This window comes from Strix uralensis, chromosome 1, assembly GCF_047716275.1.
Source record: "Strix uralensis isolate ZFMK-TIS-50842 chromosome 1, bStrUra1, whole genome shotgun sequence".
Taxonomy (NCBI): Eukaryota; Metazoa; Chordata; class Aves; order Strigiformes; family Strigidae; genus Strix; species Strix uralensis.
In genome coordinates, this window is record NC_133972.1 from 140,327,621 (window position 1) to 140,352,946 (window position 25,326).

The following is a 25,326-nucleotide window of genomic DNA, read 5'->3' on the forward strand; positions in this document are numbered from 1 at the left end:
GACTGGAAGCTGGTCAATCCTGCTGTTAGGAAAATGTACAAAATTATACTAAATAAATGAAGCATTGTCCCGATCGGCCTGCATAGAATATTCGGGCTAGAAGGCTTTGATAAAAGTACAACGAAAAAGTACCTATCTGATGCCTAGTCTTGCCGGAAACAGAAATAAGAGGCTACAAGCTTTTGAATTCTACTTCGTCCCGCGGCCGGTCTGAATCCACAATCAAATTCCTGTTCTGAAACCCCCGGCCATATTCACACGCTCTGGACTTTTGCGGAGTCCCTGTGTGAACACCCCGCTTTTTCTCTCCGCCGTGTCTCAGCGGGCACAGGCCGGCTGAGCATCCTCCTGCCAGCTCCCAGCGGGTGGAGGCGGCAGGGGACGGGGCCCCCCTCGACATTTTCCGGGCGATGGCTTTTGCCGGACCGGGGCCAGCAGCTGGCCGGAGCCTGAGGGAGGTCCGGGCCAACCCTTGCTGCCCGCGGGACTCGAGGCACCGCCCGGGGAGCTGCTGCGGGCTCCGCCGCCCCCGGCCCTTCCCGCGCCCGCCCGGGCGAGGACGGGCGCTGCGGGCGCGGGGGCTGGGCCGGGGCCGGGGGCGGGCGCGGTGCCCGGAGCGCGGCGCGTCCCGCCCCGCGGGGTGCCGGGGAGGGGTGGCCGCCGCGCGTCACCGCCGCCCGCGATAAATGCCCGGCGGGGCGGGAGCCGGGAGGAGAAGCGCGGAGCTGCTCGGGGCGGCGGCGACCCGGAGGCCGGCGGGGGAGGTGGCAGCGGCGGCGGCGGCTGGCTCGGCGGTGGCCCCTCGCCGCGGCTCCGCTGCTGGACACGTCCGCATCCACCGCGGCTGCCCGCCGCAGCGAGCGGGGCGAGGCCGTGCCTGCGCCCCCCCGGTCCCGGCCGCGGCCCCGACGCGGGCCTGGCGAGGAGGAGGGCGGCGGAGCGAAGCTGGCTGCGGGGAGAGGAGGCAGCCGCCGCCGGAGGGGTAAGGGCGTTGGTGGGGGGCGCCCGGAGGCTCTCCGCAGCATCCTCCGGGGGGCGGGGAGCGGCGGCAGCCAGGCCCCGGCGGCCGCGGGACGCCCCGGCTGGGGAGCGGCTCCTCGGGGCCGGGTGCCCCACGGGGAGCGGGACCGGGACCGGGCCGCCGGCGGTGGGCAGTGGCGGCGTGCCGGGGAGAGCCCGGTTCTGCTCCCTCCGCCTCTTTTTGTTTCCTCCCCGCGGCGGGGTCCGGCGCGGTAGGTATGGCGGGATTCACCACCCGGGGTGAGGGAGTGACCGTGGCTTTCCTACCTAAAGCACTCAGTCCACCTAACAGGCGGTATTGGAATACTGTGTTCTTGGAAGTGGAGCTACTTGCTCTGAGAGTTATCTGTGCTTTCCTTTGTTTGGTGAAGAGAATCACCCCGTCTCCCCCCATTTTCTTGTCCAAGTTGACTTGTCCAAGTTTTACTAGGTTTTTGGAAATCATAAAACAAAAACCTTAATCGAAGTCACATTTTGAAATGCACCAGGAGAGGCTATTTCATAGCTGCTTTATTGTTTTTCGGTTCACATTTTGGCAAGGAATGCACGTCTTTTAACTTTTTTTGTTCTTGAATTCCACTACTGGAAGACCTTATCTACAGTCTAATCTTCACTGATGTCTGGCTCCTTTTAAGTAGATATGAAAAGCATGCTTTCTTGCATGCAGGCAGTGAAATGCACATGCCAGGGCACTATACAAAACCACTTCAACAAACTGAAGGTCATAAGGCTGAAGATAAGCTCTCTTCCCAAATCAACAGTATATACCTATTAGAGTAAAAAAAAAAACCTAACAGCATCCTGGTTTCTCCCGCTAAAACAACAGTGGCAAACTATACAGACCACAGTTTTTGTTGCTTAGTAAGTTCATACAGGCCAGTACTTCAGCCTCCAAATTACATCACTCTCTCTTATGCATTTACAGCCAACAGACCTGGAAGAAAGACTTTGTCTTGGAGCTAACTCCTGAGCATTTTGAGATCATTCATCATGAAGTATGTAGTACAGGAATGGCTCAGAGTAACTACCTTGCTATTCATAGCTCAAGCAGTTTCTGCAATGGTTCTTCCCAATGCCACGCTCTTAGAGGAACTTTTGGAAAAGTACATGGATGAAGATGGTGAGTGGTGGATCGCCAAGCAGAGAGGGAAAAGGGCTATCACAGACAGTGATATGCAAAGTATCTTGGATCTTCATAATAAATTACGGGGTCAGGTGTATCCACCAGCTTCCAATATGGAATATATGGTAAGGAAAAACTGATAGCAACGTGCAGAAAGAAATGTTCTTAGAATAGTTACTGTCACTTTATAAAACAGCATACTTTCAGTCTTTGCTTGTTTTCTCATTTAAAGCACTTGTTAGTCGTTTGTCTTTTTTTTTTTTTGTACAGGGGTGAACTGTGAGATAAAAATGCCTCTCTGTGGATCAAGTGTCATGTTCTACTGATGCTAATGGATTTAATCTCTCATAGCTCTCCTGAATTTAAGTGGCAATTCCTCAGTGTTAGAGGCCAATTTCCAAAATTGTATTACTCAAAACAGTTGATTGTGGCCTAAGAAGTTACCATCTAAGAGTACTGAACTATGAAGTTTCAAAATAACATGGATTCTCTCCCATGCTTCTAGGTTGGATGGAATTTCTGAGCAAAATGAGGCTCCTGTGACAAGAAAGTCTTCTATTTAAGTTGGCATGTGTTCCTGGACTGGAGTCCTGTATGTTTCTGTGTTTAACAGATTAATAATGTAATACATAATTTCTGTCTGTATTTTTCCTTTAAGAAGCCTCTATATTTTGTTTGTTATTAGTAGACTTAATTCTCCCATGTTTTCGAACTTTGATTTTATGCCATAGTTCAAGGCAAACTATCTCTCCTTGCTAATTAGATCAAATCAGGGCATTAGAGCTTTTTAGAAGTCCAGAGGTCTAAAAAGAATGGGTAACTTTTCTTCTGTATTCTTGTTTCTGCAGAAAAGCTCAAATCTGTTTCCTGTGTCCACACTGTGTATTACTTGTTTATCAGGCACCACAGAAATAGCATTACTATAGGTTGGGTTGTTTATACCAAATATTACACAGGTTTCCTGACACTTTTCATTACAAGGCTGTGACAGAGGAATGTATTAACACATTTCAGAATCTAGGGATCTTTCCCAGCTTGGAGTGATGTCTTTCAGCTTGGGGATATGATTGAACTGAGCATATATGTGTCCTGGAGAAACCATGCTTGCTTAAACCACCAATAAAAGTGGTTTAAGTTTACATATGTGAGTTTTACTACATTAGTCTAAGAGCCATCAGACAATTAGGTGCCACATTTCATCTCGAGTCAAAGGGATGATAATAGCTGAAACCCTTTTAACCCTTTCAGTTACAACTGCCTGCACATATCCTTAAACTTTGTCTTCTGTTTATAATATAGGTTACCTTTTTGTTCCAAATAACTCAGGTTCTGGAAAACTTAAGAAAAAGCTGTTCAGCCTTTTTGGAAGATGAGAATAGGGAAGACACTGTTGTTTTCCCATGTTAAAATACTGCAGAACGTTTTCCTGAGATTCTATGGAAGGGTAGCTTTGATTTTTAGTTATATGCCTTTTTCCATTCCTAATGCCATTCTACGTTTGCCTGTGTTATATATCTTGAAAAGAATTTGAATGTACTCATTGGAGTTAGATTTTTGACAGCTGTATTCTTCAAAGATTCCTCCTGCACTGCACACACTTTGGCCTAGACTTTGTGTTAGGTCTACATCTGGAAAAAGCTTTTCTGGTTTTGTTGTTATTTTTTTCTGTGTTCCCCAATGACCTCTCACCCAGAGTACAAGTAGCATGGGAAAGAGATTACCCAATTTTAATGTTGAGGAGATATTCTTACACCCTGTTATTCAGAACACGACAGCATCTTTCAAGAGAGTGAGATTCAATTATGGCATAACATCCAATGGAATTGAGGATTGGGATGGGCAACATTTTGGGATTTGTGAATGCAAAGGGTCTGTGTAAAGAGTCTGGTGAAAAGGATGGATACATGTTCAAGGGACAGGGACCCGTGAGAAGGGCATGGAGAGAGGCTGTGAATTGGGTCAAGAAGGTGTTGAGAAGTCAGTGGTATGGAGGGAAAGAGAATTTGATGAAAAGATGTGGCTATCTAGGGGAAGAACTATGACTCTCTGGGCAGAAAAAAATTGGGAGCGGAGGTTAAGAGCACAGAAATTTGCTAAGAGGCTATTTAAAAAGAGTAAGCCTGGGAGTGAGTGGCAAGGGAAATTCCACCTGGAGGAAGCAGGTGGGAGTACTGGGAACCAAGAGAGGATGGTTTAGGAGACAGCGGGGGGGGAACCGTCAGCTGCTTGAGCAGAAGGAGGAAGGGATGAGATTTTTGATTGTTTGCACATATATTTTTATGATACAGTTTGTGATTGTGTGATTGTCCACCTTTTCTATATGAGGTGTCATAAAGGAATCGGGGCTGTTTTCTTGTTTAGTAAGAGCAAAATTTGAGTACAAAGTTGTAAATGTGGTGTGGAGCCACAGCAGCAAAGAAGGAGCAATAAATGGTAGGTTGTTAAAGAAGCATGATTGTTTTGTTCAAAGAGATTCCTTTGGAAAAGCTAATATCTGGTCATTATCATAATGCATATATGCAAGAAATAAATTACAGAGGCAAACTGCGTTCTATCATTTCATAACTTCTGATGAATATAGCTGTATAGCTGTTGCTGCTAGTTTTTTGTCCATAATTAAAACAAATGCCTGTTTTGATGCTTTATAGTCACTTTATTTTTCTAGATGCATATTGATAGTAGTATGGACAAGTTCCACTTTTCCAGATAAAGACATAAGAACTTTCAGATCTGGTTTGCCAAGGGTGTGCGGCCTCTGGATCAGTTTTGTGAATGACAGAAAGTTCAAACACCCAAATATTGATAGCATTAAAACTGTACTTGGCTGGTTTTTGTAAAGTAAAGGATGGGGATAAATGGGGATATTTAATTTTAAAAAAGTTTCAGCAGATAGACCCATACCACTAAAAAAAAAATCCTTGCAATGTGATGCTTTGGGTCTTACCAAAGGTGAGTTCCAGTGCTCCAGAGTAGAGAAACAATCCCTCTAAATGTTTGCCTGATGTTTAGTGAGCTAGATCAGTACAGCTGAAATACTTTTGTCTACTTTTGGGGTGCTTTATTAGTATAGACATGCTGGCAAAAAAATTTTCTGCTATGGGCACAGTCATGTCGCTGTTGCTCCTTGTACTAGCAAAACCTATCCTTGTAAATAGAAGTAGCTCTGCTTGTGGAAGGGAAGTTTTATGTCTTACAGAATCCAACTGGAGGTGATCAAGGTCCAGGTGCCTCACTGGTACACCTGTCTCTCTAGAAGTCTGTTATATAGTTGAGAAGTTTAAGATCTCCGAAGTCCCTGGAGCTGGGAGGAGGTATATGAAGGCTGCATGCTCTCATTGCACTGTTAGTGTGGAACAACTAAGCTAACCTAACAAGCGGCTCTGGCTGAAATGCCTCTGTCCTGCTCCTGCCACTGGCATGTATCTGAGTTGATGATGAGTCTCATCCAAGTACTGAAAGAATCAGATTTTATTTTTTTAATTTAATTTTTAATTTCTTTTCAGTCTGAGTCATGAAACTGGGTCCCTACATGGCTGAATCAGGTAGGGTACCAGTGCTGATAAAAAGGGAATGCATAGCTAAGGAATGGGAGGGATGAACAACCACACTTTGAGTAGGAACTATTGGTTCTATGCCTCAATTGCAAAGCCTAGCCTTACCTTTGAGAGCACTGCAGTGCTAATGCCACATTTTGGCTTAAGTTGTGCAGGGGGGAAAAGCTTTTGAGGATGGTCTCCAGCATATAAGACCTTGATTTGGTTAAAAAAAAAAAAAAGGAAAACAAAACAGTTGAATTACTGATTTTCTGTACAGCTGTACATTCTCCTCCTTATGCCTTGAAAAAGAAGATGGGTAGCGAGCTATCATAGTTCAGAGACCTAAAGTTATTAGCTGCAGTAGATATGTCTAATGAACAGAACATTCTCATGGTTGTCTGGCTGAACTTACCAGATGGAAAGTTCATCTTCCCAAGTACTGTGGCTCTGGTGGTGAGCAGTAATGGATTCCTAGGGTAAGAGGATAAGAATAGAGCATGTGAACAGAGAAATTTCCGCAGTGAAATCCCCCAGCTTCCAGCAAGAGCAGCTTAGGGACTTCCTAAATCTGCTGATGCACTTTTTGTGTCCAATAGTCTTAGATGGAATTTTCTTTTATGAATCTGAATGCTTTTGAGTCCATTTATATTCTTTGAATCCATGGCATCAAGTTGCAGAGCTCTATAAATTTAATTATACATTGTGTGAAAAAGTACTTCTTTTGCTTTAAACGTGTTCTTTTATTTGATGCCTTTTTTTTTTCTTTGTGATGAGAAATAAAAATTTCCTCAGTGGTCACATCTTTTTCAGCTGAAGAGTTCTACTCCTCTTACTTGAAAACTTCTATCACTGTTGATGGTTATGGCATACTGCAAATTGATAGAGTTGTATTTCTTTTTTATTTTTTTTCACTTCCTAAAAATTTTTACATTCTTTTACTTTTTGACTGTCGCTAAACTAAAGCCAACATTTTCATAGATCTATTTACAATGACTCCAAGATCTTTCCAATGTGCTGAGATGTCATTTACTACCCTACAGTGTATGTATAGTTGGCTGTAATCTCCAGCAATGTCCTCATTATTTTGCATGTGTTCACATTGAATGGTATCTATCATTTTGTCTTCCAGTCACTTAGTATTAGTGAGCCTCCCATCTCTATCTTTTATTTTCCTATCTTGTTTTTAAATACCTTAAGTAGTTAATACCATCTTACATTCCCTTTTCTTGGGCTATTGTGAAGAAGGTATATAGCAGAGGATCACGGACATGTCTTGCAGGGAATTTGAAAAACAATTTCATATTTTTAAATCTCTTTTCTGTCTCTTATCACTTTTTTCTTTATCTCATGATAGCTTAATTTTTTTCATTTATTAATTTATAAAAAACTTAGGAACTTTGTAGAGAGTTTAACTGCACTTAACCCTTTTCCACATGTTGACACCTTCAAAGTCTAAAATGTATGGGAGGAATTAATATTTTTGATATATTTAATATGTTTTTTAACTTGTCCTATGAAATCATCCCAGTGGAAGTCAGTTTTTAATCTACTGGAATCTTTTTTAATGTAACATCCACGTGCTTTTTTGTTGTTACTGTGGTAATGAGGCCATTTTAAGAGAGGTGTACCACAGTGATTCAGAAGTTTAATGATCAAGTTCTTCCAGATTCTTGAAGGATACTGTCTGGTCCTGGCAATTTGATACTGTTAATAGTTTCATCTAATGTTTCTTAAGTCTGATACGGATCCTCCTGCTTTCTGTCTCTTTCTCCATATAGAAGGATTCTGGTGTGAGAATCTGCATAAGCTCCTCTGTAGGGAACAGCGGTCCAGCAAGTTCAGTTAACCCCTCTGCAGTGGCCTTATATGACCTTATGACTGCATGTTAGATCATTCTTTCCTAGACCTTTTCCTTCAACGCTGAGAGAGTTTTTGAACTGTCAACATTATGACTTCAAGAGGGAAAAAAAAAAAATCTTGAAGCTGTGATGAACAGTTTGTTCTGAAAACGTATGACAGATGCATGCTGTACATATGTTTATCCTGCCATATGCTGTACACAGTTGTTTCCTAGTAAATAAAGGAGTAAAGAACCTTTTCATTTTGGTTCACACAAGAATTTAACAGCACTGGACAGAGAGCAGAGAGGGATGATGTTTCCCTGCTGCCCTTCCAAAGCACCTGAACAATGCTTATCAGAGCATTGTATAAAATATCATGCTTTCAACATTTCCCACCCTGGGCCATTGACTCCAGTGTGGCTGTCACACTGTGTACACGCTTGGGATACATCTGTATGGAACAGATATCTGAGCTAGTACTGAAAACTGAAGCCACCTGCTGCTAGCAGTAGTCAGTGTGACCAGAGCAGTGTGCTGTTGTGGCTCTGCTGCTCTGCAGCGTCTCTGGTGTCCCTGCCTATTCCTCTACTGTGCTGCAGCTGTCTGTGCCTGCCCAGCCTCCCTTGGCAAAGACCTAACCTTTAAGAAAAAAGTGGGAACCATTGTGTTTTGTCATATACTTGTCAATATATGTAGTAATCTTGGAATATATAAGGCAATACATTCTTTCTGTGGTTAAAATTGCTGTTTGGCGGTTTGACTTTAGACAATCTTATGCATTCTTCTGCCATCAATCCCACCCTTAAATAAGTATCATGCAAAAGACTGTGACCAAATCAGTAAATTGGTTTGTTGTGGATTGATGTGGAAGGCCTTATTATATGTTACTCAGTTAGAAAAGGTTTTAGTACACTATTAGTAAATACTTACTAGATTGTAAAGTATTAATAAAACTTGAAAAACTTGTTTTAGGCACCATAACCCTACAACTTCCTAACCTCTTGATCTTTTTTTTGTAAGCATTATTTCTGTATCATGGACTGAATTTGCAAAAACTATTTTCACCCAATAATTTTATTTGCAACATTGCACCTTAATAAATCTGAACATATTAATGAAAACTGAGATTTTTTCATTGTTATCGTGTTCAACACTTTAAAAATAGTCATTATTATTTGGATAGTGGAAGTTGTTAGGTCTTTTATATTCCAAACAGTTGTACTCTGCAAAATAAAAGGACCTACCAAGGATAAAATTTACAAAAGCAATTTTGATTAATGAATTTATAATGCATTCTATTTTAAACCATTCTTTAGTATTCATTCCTTGATTTCATACATATTTTCCCAAACAAATGAGTAAGTCAGTTAGCTCATGTGAGATCCTCATTCCATGCAGGTGCCTTTGCTGTACTGAAGAGTGTTTAGGTTCCCAGCTTGATAGATAGCAATGCATTTCAACCTGGTATTTCTTGGCACCTAGCCACACACTGCACTTTGTAATTACTGTAATTGGAGAACATCAGTGTCCTCTACGGCAAGGAAGTCTTTACTTACGTAATTATTTTTAGTCTTCTTTTGGCCAGATCCTGCTGATAAATTCTAGGGATGTCATTGAAAAGCCTGCGCCTTGCTTCTGTAAAGTTTTATTTTGCAAACCTTGTGAAGAAAATAAAATCTTCTAGAAGTACTTTTTTTAAAAAGTTTGTGTTAGAATAATATATTTATAGCTGCGTGGTTCTTAGGGACAATTATGGATGTGTATCTGGCAGCAGTATTGGATCCATATTTTGTTCACAGGGGAAAAAAAGAATATTTATTCTTACTTTGTCTTGGTATAATACCTCTGAAGGTCTTAGTTTGAAAACCTGGATAGTGATGTGTTGAAAGTGCTGATGATACCATGCAATTCCTTTCAAAACCATGACTGCCTCGACATCTGTGGGGCCTTATATTTTGGGAGGTGTGAAGGTTTGCCTCTCCATTTCAGTAACTTCATGAAGACTTCAGAAGAAGAAAATTAAGAATGACTGTAAATATTTCTCATTTAGATTTTTCTTAATTTTTCCCCAGGCAAATTCCTGCTGTATTTAAATCATTGGACTTCAGATCATATGAACCCACTAGCAGATAGAACCCTTGCATGGGTAATAGTAAAACATTGTTTGTGTCATCATAGTGAGTGAGTAGGGATTGAAACAAATTTTTGGCTATTTTGAGATGTTTTTAGATCCTATGAGCTGCATAAGTCTGGATGTGGCAGTTTCTCTTTTGTGTATCAGTCAGCTCCCAGCTGAGATTTTTTTTGTCTATAGTATACTTGAGGAGAATTGAAACAGCATTAAGAAACATAAAGGAAGGCCTCTTTGTGGACTTGCACATTTCGGTGATTTTTTCTGTGCTGAATAGAAGTGTCCCGTTAAATTTCCTAGACCTTTCTGACAAAACTTTTTCATGTCTCTTGTTTAGTGTATCTATCGTGCCCGTTTTGCCAAAACTCTTCAGGGATGCTTAGTTAAAAACAATTCCAATTCCTTTTGAGCAGAGGACTTTGGTTTGTGGCTGGAGAGCACTTTAGGTGCCAAGAACAGAGCAGCTTTTTTCAGATTGAACCTGCCTGCTTTCCCTCTGGTTTTCCACTTTTCTGCTCTACTTCAAAGATTGGTGGAAGTGCCTCAGCTCATTTGCCTGTGCTCAAAGGCTACTGACACTGCATCAAAGAACACAGTGACGTTGACTTACCCTCTCGTTCTCTCTGGCACTTTTAGCAAAGGATTATGCAATGTGAAGTGGCCAAGAAAGCAAGTGGATAAGTCCACGGTATGACTTTTATTGATGTAATGCCAACAACAACTAAGCAACTCCAAGTAAAGAAACTGAAAGTGGAAAGTAGCAGAAAGGCTCACTGTCTCAAAGTTTAAGGGAGCCTTCCCAAAATAAAATAATTAATAAGACAGACACTGTTCATCTTTTATTTTTCTGTCAGAGAACTTCTTCATCCTCCATATTAAAAAAAAAGATAAAAATTAATTAGTAGTAGCAGAATTGGAACTTAAATACAAAATACAAACTGAACACAGAAAGAATCAATGAGATTTATAATAACTCCATGTAGCCTGGCCTGGGAATCTTCTTTAATTTAAGATATTTTTTTTTAATTGAGAAAAAAATATTTCTTAACATAATTTCATTGAAATGCTAGATATGAATTTATCCTATTATCTATAAATACACTCCTCAACCTTAGATTTGGCATAATTAGAAAAGCATGAGTCATTAAGTAGACTTATCTTCTGTCCCTATAGAGAAGGACAATTTTTACTTTTTTATGAAGGAAGATAACAGTTCCTTGAAATGAGGCTGTTCATTAAATCCAGAATTTTGCCTGCCTGATACATATCACAGTATATTTGCCCTGAATTCCCTGTTGGATCTCCAAGTGGTCAAGAACTCCTTCAATACATTTTCCAACTCTTTTTTTTAGATTCTATGTAAACATATTTCTAACATTAGTGCCAAGTCATATATGATCAATGGGTGCTTTCTGGCAGCAAGTTCAATTCACTTATGTCAGATCACAGTGGTCATCTTTTAAATTCATTCACTGTGGCACATACATGAGATACTGTGGCTAATTCCTGTTCTAAGTCCAGGAAATTCTGTAGCATCTTTAAAATTTCTGTATGAAAGCAATCAGTTACAGCTAATTTATGGTGGTAATCACTACTAGGATTTGAGGTATGGACCTGTGCTCTAGTCAATTTGTGATTAGCTATAAATATTTATGAATATTATTTGTAATGAATGTGTGTAATTCATACTTGGACAATGGACAAAATGCAAAAATCAAGATCAGCCTTTACACTGTTGCTTCTCTTCCATTCATGTCAGCATATAGAGGTGAATAGATGATTTTTAGTTATGTTCGAATAGAAAGTCTTTATGTACTGCTTTTAAAAAGTAGCAAAGTAAACGTACTGTTTCAGAACACCTTGGAAAGCTGAATATTCCAGCAAGTTTTTTTTAATGTGCTTAGAGTACACACAGAATTAAATGTGATTAGTCATGTCTGCTGGTTCCTATTCCTGGTTTTACTTTTTGAACACAAAAAGCTCAAACACATGAAACTGTAATAGGGAGATACTTCTAAATATTGGTGCAATTTATTCAGTGTTCAGGAACAATATTTTTGGCCTCATACTGCTTTCCTGTTTCCAGGCAAAAGCCACAGTTTTCCTGCTTTTTACCCTTTTCCAAAAGAGTAGCTGAAACCTCAAGGTCTATTCAGGGATCTTTGCCCAGTTTAAGCTCTATAAACTCCAGTCTACCACATGGTAGCATGTGAGGTCCTTACCATTTTGTTTCTAGTCAGGTAGTAGTTCTCCAATGGAAAATGGGTGCCTAACTTTTCTTGGTAGTGGAAAGTTTAACAATTTCAGCTATCCTCTTTTTTTGTGCTTAAAGAATATATCAGGACTAGTTAGTATGGTTGGTTTTGTATTTTCAGGGAGAGTTGTGTTTCAGTACACTTGTGGTCACTGCTGTATACTGTAAGGGACCTCGGGCTAGTACAGAGACCACATTTTTTTCAAACTCAAATGACTGAAGATAATCATCTCAGTTGCGTGCAAGTTATTGACTTTTCAGATGTGCTAATTATCATTAGTTTCCATGGACTTCCTTCAGCAGCCTTGGTATGGATGAAAATGCCTCACCTAAGTGTAACTGAAAGCCAAGCCATTGAAAACTGCCAATGTCTGTTCATCAAGAAGAGATCATGTCAAACCAATCTATTTTACTTTTTTTGTGACCCAGTAATTAACCAGCATAGTGTATCAGAGGGAAGTAGTAGGTGTCATATTTTTGACTCTGGAAAGTTCTTGACACTCTCCACCCCAATATTTTTGTGAAAGAAAATTGACAGAAGCTCCCTTTTAAACTGGCAAAGGATTGAAGGTGTTGACACTGTTGGAGCCAGCCCCTTTATGGTTAAGCACTTAGGTTATGACTTGTGTGGGCAACGAATATACTTGAGAACTGCAGAATACATTAACATGGGCAGAAGTTGGGGTTGTTTTAGAGAACACAATCAAAATTAGAAGAATTTGACAAGTGGAAGTAATGGCCTGGAATCAACATGATGATATTTAGCTGCAAGGTATGGAATAAGGAAGAAATCAAACAGGTAAAATACAAGGAATAAAATGTAGAGGTAACACTGCAATAAAAAGATGGAGGAGTTGCAATGGATTAAAAAATAATATGAGGCAAGCAGTCTTTCAAAGGAGACTTCCCTGTGTGAAACTGGGGAGACCTTGTCTGAAATGCAATGTCCAGTTTTGATAATTTTTAAAGAATGGTCTAGCCGATATACAGAGAATAAAAGAGATTAATGGCACTTACTGTAAATACAGAATGTATGATTTATGAGGAAGATAGAAAGAATGAAGCAGCTGAATTTGTTTAATGTGGGAAATAAATAAAGGTTGTTACAGGAAAGCGTGATTTCTTTTTTCTTGGCAATAATAACATCAGCTAGCATTGCGGGGCAGGAGGTTTAGGTTGCATACCAAGGAAATCCTCTTTACGCTTACAGGCATAAAACTCCCGAAGAAAATGACCATAAATATTATTCTGAAACTACTGTTATTAGTTTTAACTTAAAAAATGTGGATAATATGCATATATTTGATTCTGGCTCAGTGGAAGAGGCTAGATAGCCTACATGCGAGATCAGTCACTTGAAGTTATTTTCAGCTGTACCTTTCTGTCATTCTGTGCTGGTGCCATGCAGCTGGTTTCTAGTTCTTCACTGTATTTCTGGCTTATTTGCTCATGGCATTTCTCATTCTACATTTCATCTTTCCTTTTTTTCCTTCTCAGTGTCATTAGTCTTAAAGAATACAGTGGATTCTATTAAAAAGTAAATAAATACCCATACTGTACTGTGGTATTTACTTTACCACTCTCTCCCTATATTTAGAATGTATACAGCAATGAGGTATTTATACTATGCCATGGTAAATGTTTACTTTCAGTGGTGCCCACTGTACTTACTTTTCCATCTTTACTGAGCTTAAATTTTAGCTCTTTTTTCCTTTCCATATAGTCCCATTCCATATGATTTTTTTCTGCCTTCCTATGTATGTGAAAGTCTCTCCAATTAAAATTTTATCGCTCTATTTTTTTTTTTATTTATTTTACTGGAAAACACTTTTTGAACTACTGGGCTTGCCAGTTCTGTTGCAGTATTGGTTGGTATAATTGGTGAACTCACTTGTGCTGGTCTGCCTTGGGTGAGAATGTACTCTTGATTTAACACTCACACAACACAAATGGTGGGATTCATCTCACCGAGCATTTGAAGTCTGTGGTGTGGATGTCTGCATTTGAGCCAGTCTCCTTTATAATTAGTAGAGAAAAATGAGAATTTGCAACACACAGTTTATCTCAATTAAAGGTGGGTACCTAAAATTATCTCCCTCTATAGATGCTTATTTGTCTATGTAACTGCAGAGGTAATTTAGATAATTAGCTCAGATGTAGGTATCTACTTTGAGGCTGTTTAAATTCAGGGGATGTTAGTCCCACCCCATGTGATTAGTTTGGCTGTTGATGAATTGTAATTTAAGCTGTGGTATCCTCACTGAAACATCAGCTCTTCCATAAGCAGAACACTGGTTTCCATCTACACACTACTTGAGTCCTATGTTGACAGAGGTTAAATACCACAATTTGTAGTCCAGTCTGTAAAGTTAAACTGGTATTAGTTGTGGTTTATTTTAATGTGATATACTGTAAACCAGAAGTATTCAGATCCATATTACATGCAACATCCCTGCTGCAAAACTTGTAACCTTCTAGGGTAGAAGAAGAGTTGGCAACTGGAGTCAGTAACTCCTACTACCGTTCCATTTAATCTGCCACTGGAGTTTTAGCTTCAACTAGTCTAGTTTATGTGCAACATTTGTAAAAAGCTGATAGTGCCATATCTGTGTGAATGTCTTTGATGGTGCACTAGGTTTTAACAGGATACTGATGAAGGCAATGCCTGTGTTGGCAAATGTGGTGCAATAGGAGCAGGTTTGTAGAGCAAAAGAATTGGTGCTGAGGACCTGACATTCATGCTGTCTGCATTTCAGGGGTTTTTACTTTAAACTAGGTCTAATCTATGAGGACTGAATACCCATAAACAACTGCAAAGTGTTAGATGCACTCCTGGAGCACAAATCCTGGCATTTGTCTGGAAAGGATCCAATTTGTACGCCAGGAGTACCCTGTGATATGCAGTAAGTGGGAGTGATCAGGACTTTAATTCCAAAAGCACATTCCTGATCTAAATTTAAAAAAAAACTAATCCACTTTGAGTTCAGTTATGGTGGTATTGCAACCCAGTGTAAAAGATTAGCGTTGTTTCCTGACTGCTGGCTTCATGAAAGGGAATGTTTTAGTAGTAGATCTGTGTGAACTCTAAGAAATGCAGGAGAAATAGCATAAATAATCATGATACTCAGATGATATGCAAGTTGTTTTCCAGAGCTGAAACAGGAAGACACTTAGATCAAGTATACAACCCTACTGAGACTATAAGGCTGAAGTATGTAGAGCTAAATGTTTTCTTCTCTTACTGTAAAGTAGATTCTTGCAGGGGCTGGAAGTTTAACTAATGCTCCTGCTGTATATAGTGCCTCAAATAAAAGTTTGAAATAGCAGTTTTACTCTGTGTGTATATTGTTTTGGACAGCAGAAGCATCTGAGCTAGACCATGCCAACTTGCCAGTGGTACACTATTCAGAGTAGATGATTAAATCAAGTCTAGAGCAGTACTGAGCTTTGAACTAAGGGTTTTTGTGTGTGGATAAATTATACCATGGGAGGAACATGCTTCACGGCAATGGTACATAAAAAATTCATGTAGACCGTTTCTGTCACACAGGAGGATGCAAGAGTAAAAGGGAAGTGGTTATGCCGGTAACTTTCTACAGAGAAAGACAAGTCTTCTTGGGTGGCTACAGAGAAAGATATGTACATGTTTCATGAAAAGAAAAGATTGTCACAGAGAGGAGTATTACTTGAGAACTCAGTTGTGTTTGCATGACCTAGGGATTTTAGGAAGAGTACTTTTGGCAAGGTTAAAAGCTTAATCAAGATAGTATCTTGATTAAATATTGTATAAGCACTTGCTTGAGGAAGTCTGCCTTGCAGGATGTTGATCTTGAGTATCAGTAAACTCAATATTACCTATGCCTGTTTTTTTGCTTTTTGATCCTCTCCTTCTGAATTTGGAAATTTTTGTATCAAAAACTGAAGCACAATGAGCATCTCTAAAGTTAGGATCAACATCACTACCCTACCTTTCAGTAATCTCTGCCCAATATTTCAGTTTTTCATTTTATTTGACAAAGACAGACAAGCTCTTGTGAATGCCACCAAAAAAATGAAAATCGTTAGAATAATGAAAACATGATCTGTTTCTATAGAGGAAGGTTTGGGTTAATGAATCTGTTCATCACTTGGAACTAGGCCAGTAGGCAATAATAGGGGAGGGAGGGACGTCATTTTTGCCTTCATAAGAACCTAGATGTCCAAAGTCACTTGTCTTCAGGAGTATATGTGTACTCAACAATCCAGCCAATGGCTATCAACATAACAGTACCCAAACCCCTTTCACTGTTAGCACTGTTTAATGTACCAGATGTCTAAATTAGCTGAATCAGAACATGTATACCTGTATGCTCACAAAGCAAATGTAGACTTGTGATAGCATCATCTGTAGCTTAATTAAAATAGTATTTTTTTAAATTATATAGTCCATCCTGAAAGCAGATTTGGAGAAAAATCTAAGAAAAAGAGGTGAAACATCAGATACAGACTGGAATATAAGAGAATACTGTCTTTCTAGTTATGGCTGGGTCCATAAACTTGTAAAACTAGTGCATGACTTGTAAAAGCCTTGTACATGACCTTTAAGATAAAGCCTGCAGACTGTAGCTGTAAAGAATTTAATTTGTTACATACAGTTATATGTGAAAGCCGAAATTAGGAGGGATTCAATGCCTAAGTATAATATAGAAAAGAGGTAAGATAATGGGATCAAGTTTTCACAAACTTAAATTTCAAATTTCAAAGGGTGGTCACTCATTGTTTCCTGTAGCTTTGGTGCACAATTATTTATGTATGCAGAAAGTTAGAAAATACTGAACCAAAGGCCATCTTGAAAATTTGTCTTCCCTTATGTCCAAAGCAGAAAAGTACAGTGTGCATTTCTGAAGCCAGGTGCAGATGCGGACTTGCTCTACATGAGAGGGAGGGAAAGAGAGGTACATAACTTGGTAGATACAAGCACTTTAACATCATGAGTACTGATGGACGAGAGGGCAGAAAACCTCTTTAGTTTCTCCCATCTCTGCAGTAGCACTGTGTCTTCCCATTTCTAGGTAACATCTTTTGGTCTTTCTAAATAGCATCACTGAGTGATCTCTTGGAAGTAAAACAATGCAAGATTTGGAAAGTAGAAGGACACTTTTCAATTTAAGATGTGCTAGCAACTCCTTTTACACTTGTTGCTACTCTAACAGCTGTGTGAAACAAAAGGAATGGCTTCAAGTAGATTTGTGTTGCTGACTAGGTGATGATACATTCAGTGTCTATCTCTATCTCAATGTAGAAAGCCAACCCTGATGATGATCCCTTATCCAAAAGGTAGACCGCATGTAGTTTTCCAAATGTGAGCAATACTTTTTCTTGATAAACAGGTTGAGTTACCTTGCATGTAGTACCAAATGCTTGTCAGACCTGGGAATCATCTGCCTAGTTGCAATTCCATCTTCCTGTGCTCCCATCAGTACCCTGTGTTTACCAAAGAAATTTGATAGTGCTAAGTCATTGAAACCTGGTCGTGTCAGAGAATGAATGAGGGAACTTGCGGATGAGGAATCAGGTGCCACACACACCTACATTTCCAAAGTCACCCTTTCTATGAAAAGAAACAACTTCCTGTATTTTTAAGTGTAATGGTGTTTGAAGGGCTTATTCAGCCTTCATCAAGCAAAAGGATCCTTGTCTATAGTTATGCAGAGATTTCTTTTAAACTTTTTCAGTATCAGTTGTTTTAGAAGTGTTCTTAGTTTAAATATGTAAAATACCAGCTGATGATGATGAATGTTGTGGAAGAACTTTTTGAATTAGGTTTAAAGCATCAGAACTATGTCAGCTCAGTATATATTTCAGTAGCCAGATTTTAATATCACTGATGACATTGTGGTTAAAATATGAGAAATGCCTGCTTCTGGTAGGATGTAAAATACCTATGTTCCTGTGACTCTTCATATTCTTCCATTTTTATTCTGGCTTTTTTTTTAAATGCCAAGCACCTTGGCATTTAAAGATTCGCTAATGAGTTCTATATTTGTTTGAAGCTCTTCATTGAGTAAATTGCTCTGAATGGACATTTTTATGTGTTTTTGGAAACCTTTCCTTATACATCTGCTTTCCTGCCTTCATCTTTTTTCTTCATTGCTTTGAGGAGGAAGGGAACACTAGGAGAACAAAAGCCTTTTGAATTTTATGAAATGAAGCATGAAAACATACGTGTATATCTTTCTTTGTATATGGAGATGCTCTCATTGTTTGAAGCTAAAAGCTTGCTATCCTGTAAGTGAAACAAGGGAATGGTATTAAGAACAGGAATAAAACTCCTATTCCAGTAAGGAGGTAGGTTTTATATGCTTACACAGATTATTTTACATGTTTGTTTCATTTAGCCTGCTTACTGAGCAACCACAGAACAAATACAATGAAATGCCTTATATTTAGAGCTAATCTGACTGGGTTGGTATGAAAATACTTGAATAGTCTTTAACCCTTAGAATTAACATACATAATTTTCTTCATATAGCTTCCATTAGAATAATTGATTTAGGAAGGAAAGTTGGATCTCCTATTTTATGAGACAGTTGGATGATAAATACTGCAATTAAAGAGATTGTTTCCTATGTGCCATTTACGCTTGACAGATTTTTTACATCTGAATATGTAATGCTTTTGATACTCCATCACACTCCAAAACAATACTTAAATAATTGAAATGAAGAAGAAATTAAGCTATATCCTAATGATCTACGAGTACCTCCATACTGTGGACTGCAATTTGGCACTGAGATACCTGAAGTAGCTTTGAAATAACTGTCTCCATTAGCAACAATAGTCATTGTATATTTGAGCACATTTGAACTCAAACATAGTCTTGATGAAGAAGCAGCAATGTGAAGTTGTACTGTAGGTTGATATTTTTTCATGACCTCTTCTCATCCAAAAAAACCCTGGATCAAACTAAACATTGTCTGACAGGATAATAGGCAGCGTTTTCTGACAACAAACTATGTTAGGTATATGTGCATGATATCCATGCCAGGTACTTTTTATATATGGCTTTAAAAATAAGGGGTTTAGATGTTAAAGGTTGAGGAACAAATGAATGAGTCCTTTCTTCTATGGCACATAGAGATAATTTCCTGAACAGCTGACTGTTCTGAAGTGACTTCATTGTGTGGTACATGCACTGGGCAGAAAAGCAAGACATGTCACATCATTTGCTGCAAACCCAAAATACATATATATGCAGGTTTTTTGATATCTGATACATGTCTCACAACATGTTGAAGTTGCGGTTATCTGTTGATTGATCAGCCTATCGTGTGTCTGGGTTACGCAGTATGATTGGGTGAATTCAACCCTTACATAGCAGCAACTATTTACTTTAGGATTTCTGATTGTTTTTGTCATAAAACTTTCACCATTCACCACTTTTCATCAGAATTTTAGTGATTAAACTTAAAATTAGATTGTATGAAATGTATGCTGCGAAATTTTGTAGTGTATTTTTTATAAAAAGATACCTGTCTTTTAATGGTTGTATTTAAATTCTGATATATGAGAAATTCCCATGAGATAGTACCTCATTTTACAAAGGTACTGAAGTACGAATTACTCAAGTTTGAAAAATCATATTCTTTCTCTAGTGTTATGAAGATTAGATTGCTAAAGCTGGTTTTAGAGAACAGTTGATAAATGAATAAATGATGCAAAAATATTTATATATAAAAATTTACCGTGCTAATTAAAACATGTGTCTCATTAGGCTAAATAATGACTTTCTTAGTACATTTTAAAGATTTCTTATTTTTTTGACACACTAATAAATGACAATTGTCTAACCTGTTAGTGCTAGCTAGAATACTTTTAAATTCAGACTAGAGAAAGGAAAATTAAAAAATTTCAGTTAAAACAAATTTGGTTTTAATCCTCTATTGGAGAATTATATTTATTGGCTTTCAATTAAAACTGCCAAAAATCGTTATTAGTTGAGCTCTACCATCCCTGTTACTTCATTCCTTCCTGTTCCTCTTTCACATGTGTCATAAACTGATGACTCTATGGAGTTTCTGCCATTAGACCTATCATTATGATTGACATGGAAGGGCAGTAACCAAGGAAGACTGATGGTACCACAGTCTTAGAGGATTCCAGAGCAGAATCATAAATGAAGCTGCTCCAAGGAAAGTGCACTGTGATGAGTCTCACTTCACCATAAACAGTAATAAGTACTGTAAGTAAACAGTAGTAACCCTGGAAAGCACCAATGGGACAGATGTAATCTCTATAACATAAAAAGAAATAGGGTGAGGTAATCCTCATGATGAGCCTTAAGATAGGACCTTTTTTCCTTAATTAATTGTACTGATTCCTACCTGAGATAATCTCGCACACATAAACCCATTCTTAAAGGGAGTGGAGTTGGCTCCCTGGCTCGTACACCCACCTTTTCTGGAGTCAGGAATGACTGTGCAATGGGCAAAAGTATCCCTACACCCCAAGCTCCTCATTGCTGATACTGTCTTCTGTGCTATGCTTCCTGCAAAGAGCTTTACTGCATCCCTTCTGCACAGCCATGAAGATTATTTCTTTGCTGCAGCTAAGGTTGTGGCCTAGAAATTGAGAAGTGTGCTTATCTCTGGCTAGGCAAGCAGGGGGGAGTAAAAACAATATTTTATACCGTGGATGAAGGCAGAGAAACATTTAAAGAAGAAGGAATTTTTTTTAAGACCATATCCAATCTCAACAGTACTTTGGAGTGTGGGTGTTCATCTGTCAGGATGATTAACGATGAATTTAAGTTTTTCATCAAAAAGCTATTCTTGCAGACTTCTGGATGGCTCTGTCATGCATAGCTATCATCACTCTTTAAAAGAAAATTTTGTTAAAGATAACTACTTCACAAGCTTGAGGAATTGATTCAAGCAGCTAATATTGACTGAATAGCTCTGATCTTAAAAAAAAATCATTATTTCAGTTAAAATAGCTGCATAAAATATTTTGAAACTTCTGTGAAGAAAAAAACACTACAACAGTACTATTCCTTTAACTGTGCTGTTTTAAGAGTCAGAAATGTGGGGGAATGCTTTACAAGAGAATATATTGGGGCATTCTGAGGTTCATGAGAGCTATGAGATTTATCTGGCTTTGGACGTGGAAAGTTCTAAAAGTGAGCAGGTGCCCACATTTTGGTCTAGCGAAAGTCTAATTTACTCTAAATCTGTATTTCAGAATCTGGTTGGTAAAGCCATTCTTAACAGCAATTATTTGAGAAATATGTTAACTTTATGACTTGTTCATATTCAGAGTTACTATTAAAAGATTTTGAGCTGACTTAATGTTGTACAATATATGCAACAAAGACAACTGTAGTGGCTTTTATTTTAAAATGTTACGGTCTCATGATTGAATTGTAGAATGATGAGGCAATTGTACTACAATTTATAAGAACAAAATATATGTGTGTAAGAATTGTGTTGATCTTTGTTTTCTACAATGGGTACAATAGAAAGAACTGTTTATGATGGTGTGACAAGGAAGGGGAAGAGGAAGCGATTTATGCAAACTGTCATGTAAAACCTAATTTAAGATTTGAATATTTTCTTATGGAGAGTAAAGAAAGCTATAGCTTATGACATTGAAATACTGGCTCAGTAGGGTGAAAGTTCCTACTGTTTCTTAAATTCAGTAGGTTTTGTATCCATATGTAGGTTAAAAGCTTTATTCTGTCATTATTGTACCATTAGACTAATTCTGTCAAAATAAATGTTGCATTTTGGGAGTCAGAATGTACCCTGCAAATTTCTAACTTGCTGATGGTATTAATAATAACAGACAAAATGGAATTTAATGCATTAGAGACTTCTGAAGAGGAGAATCAAGAACAGAGATCCTAGGATTAAACTGAGTTGATATTAAAGTCTTTACATAATTATGGTCTTGCATAACCAAGGACATATTTGTTTTTAATGAGTAATCTGATTAATAAGGTGAAAACTGCATGTCAAAATCAATAGAAAAAGAAATTCTAGCACATGGAATTTGTCTGTTATATTTGTGTATTCTTTGGCTGTATTAAATAGCTTTTTACCTTTAATCTGTGCCAAAAATTTGTAGACATGATCTCCAGTGTCTGCATGGGAATTTGGGTTTGGAAATACTGAATTACTGTTACTTAGATAACACAGTCTCACTCTAAGAAACTTAGTCTGAACTTACGATGAAATAATTGAGGTTTTATTAAGAAATGTGTTTCCTTCCTGGAAATATTTCCATTTCCTAGCCTGAGCAATGGCATCAGAGAGTAAGGTATTTGGAAATTATTTCTGGAACTGTCAGAAGATTTAAAGAGTCAAGCAGCAGTATGGATACTTTGCACAAGATGGACCACTTTGAGCAAACCCCAGATTAGCACCTAAAAGCTATGCATACACAGTATGGTATAATTTCCTTCAAGATGAGTAGGTTTTAGAATGCTTTTGAAAGAAAGAAACTTGCATTTGCCTTTCAGCTGCAAGCCTATTTTTCTGTGTCCCTTAAAGAATAAAAAATAAGGATGAACAATTGTGATGAACAGTAATTCATAATCTTTTTCTTTAACTTACCCTAAATATGCCTCTTACTAACATGAATGCCTCCTTTTTTTGCCAACCTCGCCATAAAATCAATGAATGACACCTTACTCTAGTTTTTGTATTTTGTGTTTGCACTGTGTATTATTTCAGCAAAAGCTGATTATAGAAGAGGGAGAGAAAATCACTTTCATTTCAGATAAACTATTGGTTTAGAGGAAATAAAGCCTTATGTTGAAAGTGTGTTGGATAATACCCTTTTGGCTAAGAAAAGTGCCTATTACTAAAAAATCTCACAAGACAGAAAATGCACTTAATTTAGCTTGGAAAGTTGAACTAAGCCTTTCAGTTTCATATTTGTGCTTTATTCACTGAGCATGGCCGCACATGCTTTCTAAAGGGAATGCTATGAAGGGATTAATTTTTTTTTCTCTGGGTGAAAACATTTTTTTTCTTACGTAATACAAATGGGGTGTACAATTGTCAAGTCTCACTTTTTTCTGCAGTCTTCTGTCCCCTGGTAACAGAAGCTTTAAAAATGGACTTTTTTTTTTTTTTTTTTTTTTTAAGTATGAGATACAAAATATTTCTAAGAAGATGTCCCTTTCTTTTCTCTCAAATTTCAGACGTGGGACACAGAACTGGAGAGATCTGCAGAGTCATGGGCTGAAACCTGTCTATGGGAGCATGGGCCTGCAAGCCTTCTTCCATCAATTGGACAGAATTTGGGGGCCCACTGGGGAAGGTACTGTTTTATACTATATGTGGGTTTTTTTTAAAATCTAACCAAATTTGCTTAAAGGAAGAATGATAGAAGCTACAACTTGTGAATGATCTAATAGACTACTACTGGCTTTCATAGGTACAGACCTCCAACATTTCATGTCCAAGCATGGTATGATGAAGTGAGAGATTTCACGTATCCCCATCCTCATGAATGCAACCCATATTGTCCTTACAAATGCTCTGGTCCTGTTTGTACACATTACACACAGGTATGTAGGTGGATTTGTTTTTTGTCAGCTATGGGAAAGAGTGGTCAAGACCTCCAGTTAGGTTGCTGTATGACATATAGAACATATTAATCTTGCAGTATACTCATAGCACTAAAACACAAAAGGGGCTTGTTGTTATTAGACTCCATAGTTACAAGCATTGGGTATTGGTGACATAGAGTAGGGTTGTCACACAAATCTTTAGGTTTCATCCTCATAAATAGCACTTCCTTAACAGGTTTAAGGAAGAAGCTCACAAACCGCAGTGTTAAACTGAGTGTTACTGCTCAGTGCACTTTGCGTTACCTATTCTCTGTGCTGGTATGCTGGTAGTCCTTTCTATAAGATGCTGAAGAAACAGCAGGTTTTCTCAGGTGAATTCCTCAGATCAAAAACCAAGTTTTTAACATGTTGCTTTAACTTCAGCAAGATTTTGAAATTGTGTAAGAACTATTTTATTTGGTATTTCTGAAATCTGTATACCTAGCCTGAATTTTTGCAGAGGGGAACCAATCATGTTTTTGGTGAATCAGATTATACTAAAATCCTCATGTAATTTTCAATATAACATCAGAAAACTTCAAACTGATTAATTTTTAAACATGTATTTTCTGTTTACTAACACAATTTACAATTGTATCTAATTTAAAGACAGAATTACCTCCATATTCTTACTTACTGTTTCTGTAAAAACACACCCATTACATGTGAGATCTACAATGCGTATATATTGTTCTTTATGGTGCTAATTCTTCACAGTACCTATCTTTAACTCCTAAATCCTGCTGGAACTGCACAGTTGGCTTATCTTGAATTAATACAAATTTAGCACCTATCATATTTAGCTAATTTGATGTTCCAGACTTTGATTTTCAGATTATTTTGAGATCTGCAATGAAAATTGTTTCAACAGATGAGTAAAGGAACACAGCCACCTTAGACTGCAGTGACGTTGAAGCATATTCATTTAAAATCCATGACCTAAGTCTTTCTGGTGTATGAGTTTTTCTGTGAATAGTTTTATCATTTATGTTTCTTCCTTTCACTGCTGATAAGTATCTGTTCTCTCAGTCTAACCAATCTAAACCCCTCTGCATCCTTAGGTTGTGCTGAGAACTCCAGGGCACAGGAACCTAACTTCTAACTCACGACTATCTATTAATTGTGACTCCAAGAATTAGTTCTTCAGATCATATTTTGTAAATATTTTGCTACACTTTCAAAAACATGCTAAGACCATTTATATAAAATGAGAGCTGTATACTTCTGTATCAAGTATTCTAGTAAGGATATTTCTATCTCTTATTTCTAGTAAGGATATAACCAAATGGCCTGTAATTAGGTCACTTCAACCCATTTATAACAGAGTGGAATATAACATCACTTTTGTGATCTGAGTTTTATATGTTGAAGTTTGGAGACAATTTTTATTTTACATTGATCATCTTTGGTTTTCACGTGTCTTTCTCTTTCCTTTTCCATAGGTTGTTTGGGCTACAAGTAGCAGAATTGGTTGTGCAATTAATTTGTGTCATAACATGAACATCTGGGGGCAGATTTGGCCAAAAGCAGTCTATCTTGTATGCAATTATTCTCCTAAGTAAGTAGGCTGACACCCAAAAATATCTTGAGGGGGAAAGATACTTTATAATAATCCAAGAAATAATCTGAAAGGAAATCAGTCTGAGTTTACTATTTTTTGTACTGTTACAAAGTAGAGCATTGTTCCAAAGGCAGCCTTTGGCTGCACAAATACTCTTGGGATTTTCTAGAGCTTCAGTTTTCTGACTTGTTTTTTAGCATACAACATCAGAGATCTTTGTGGTAGTGTGATATTTATCTGAAAAATAAATGTATCTCCCCATTG

The 25,326-nt window shown here is 38.2% G+C and overlaps 1 protein-coding gene across 2 annotated transcripts in view; it reads left to right on the plus strand.

Annotated features, from left to right (window-relative positions):
* The first annotated feature begins 734 nt into the window (after positions 1 to 734).
* CRISPLD1 (cysteine rich secretory protein LCCL domain containing 1) overlaps positions 735 to 25,326 on the plus strand; it is a 45,152-nt gene continuing 20,560 nt past the window's right edge. Inside the window, exons 1-5 of one of the 2 annotated variants that reach the window (XM_074883118.1) lie at positions 735 to 982; positions 1,946 to 2,268; positions 23,091 to 23,209; positions 23,327 to 23,459; positions 24,944 to 25,059. In XM_074883118.1, coding sequence (XP_074739219.1) covers positions 2,011 to 2,268; positions 23,091 to 23,209; positions 23,327 to 23,459; positions 24,944 to 25,059 — 626 coding nt within the window. In that variant the 5' untranslated portion in view covers positions 735 to 982; positions 1,946 to 2,010. Of the gene's footprint in view, positions 983 to 1,945; positions 2,269 to 23,090; positions 23,210 to 23,326; positions 23,460 to 24,943; positions 25,060 to 25,326 lie in introns of those variants that run through there. The other variant, XM_074883125.1, reaches the window with a different exon arrangement.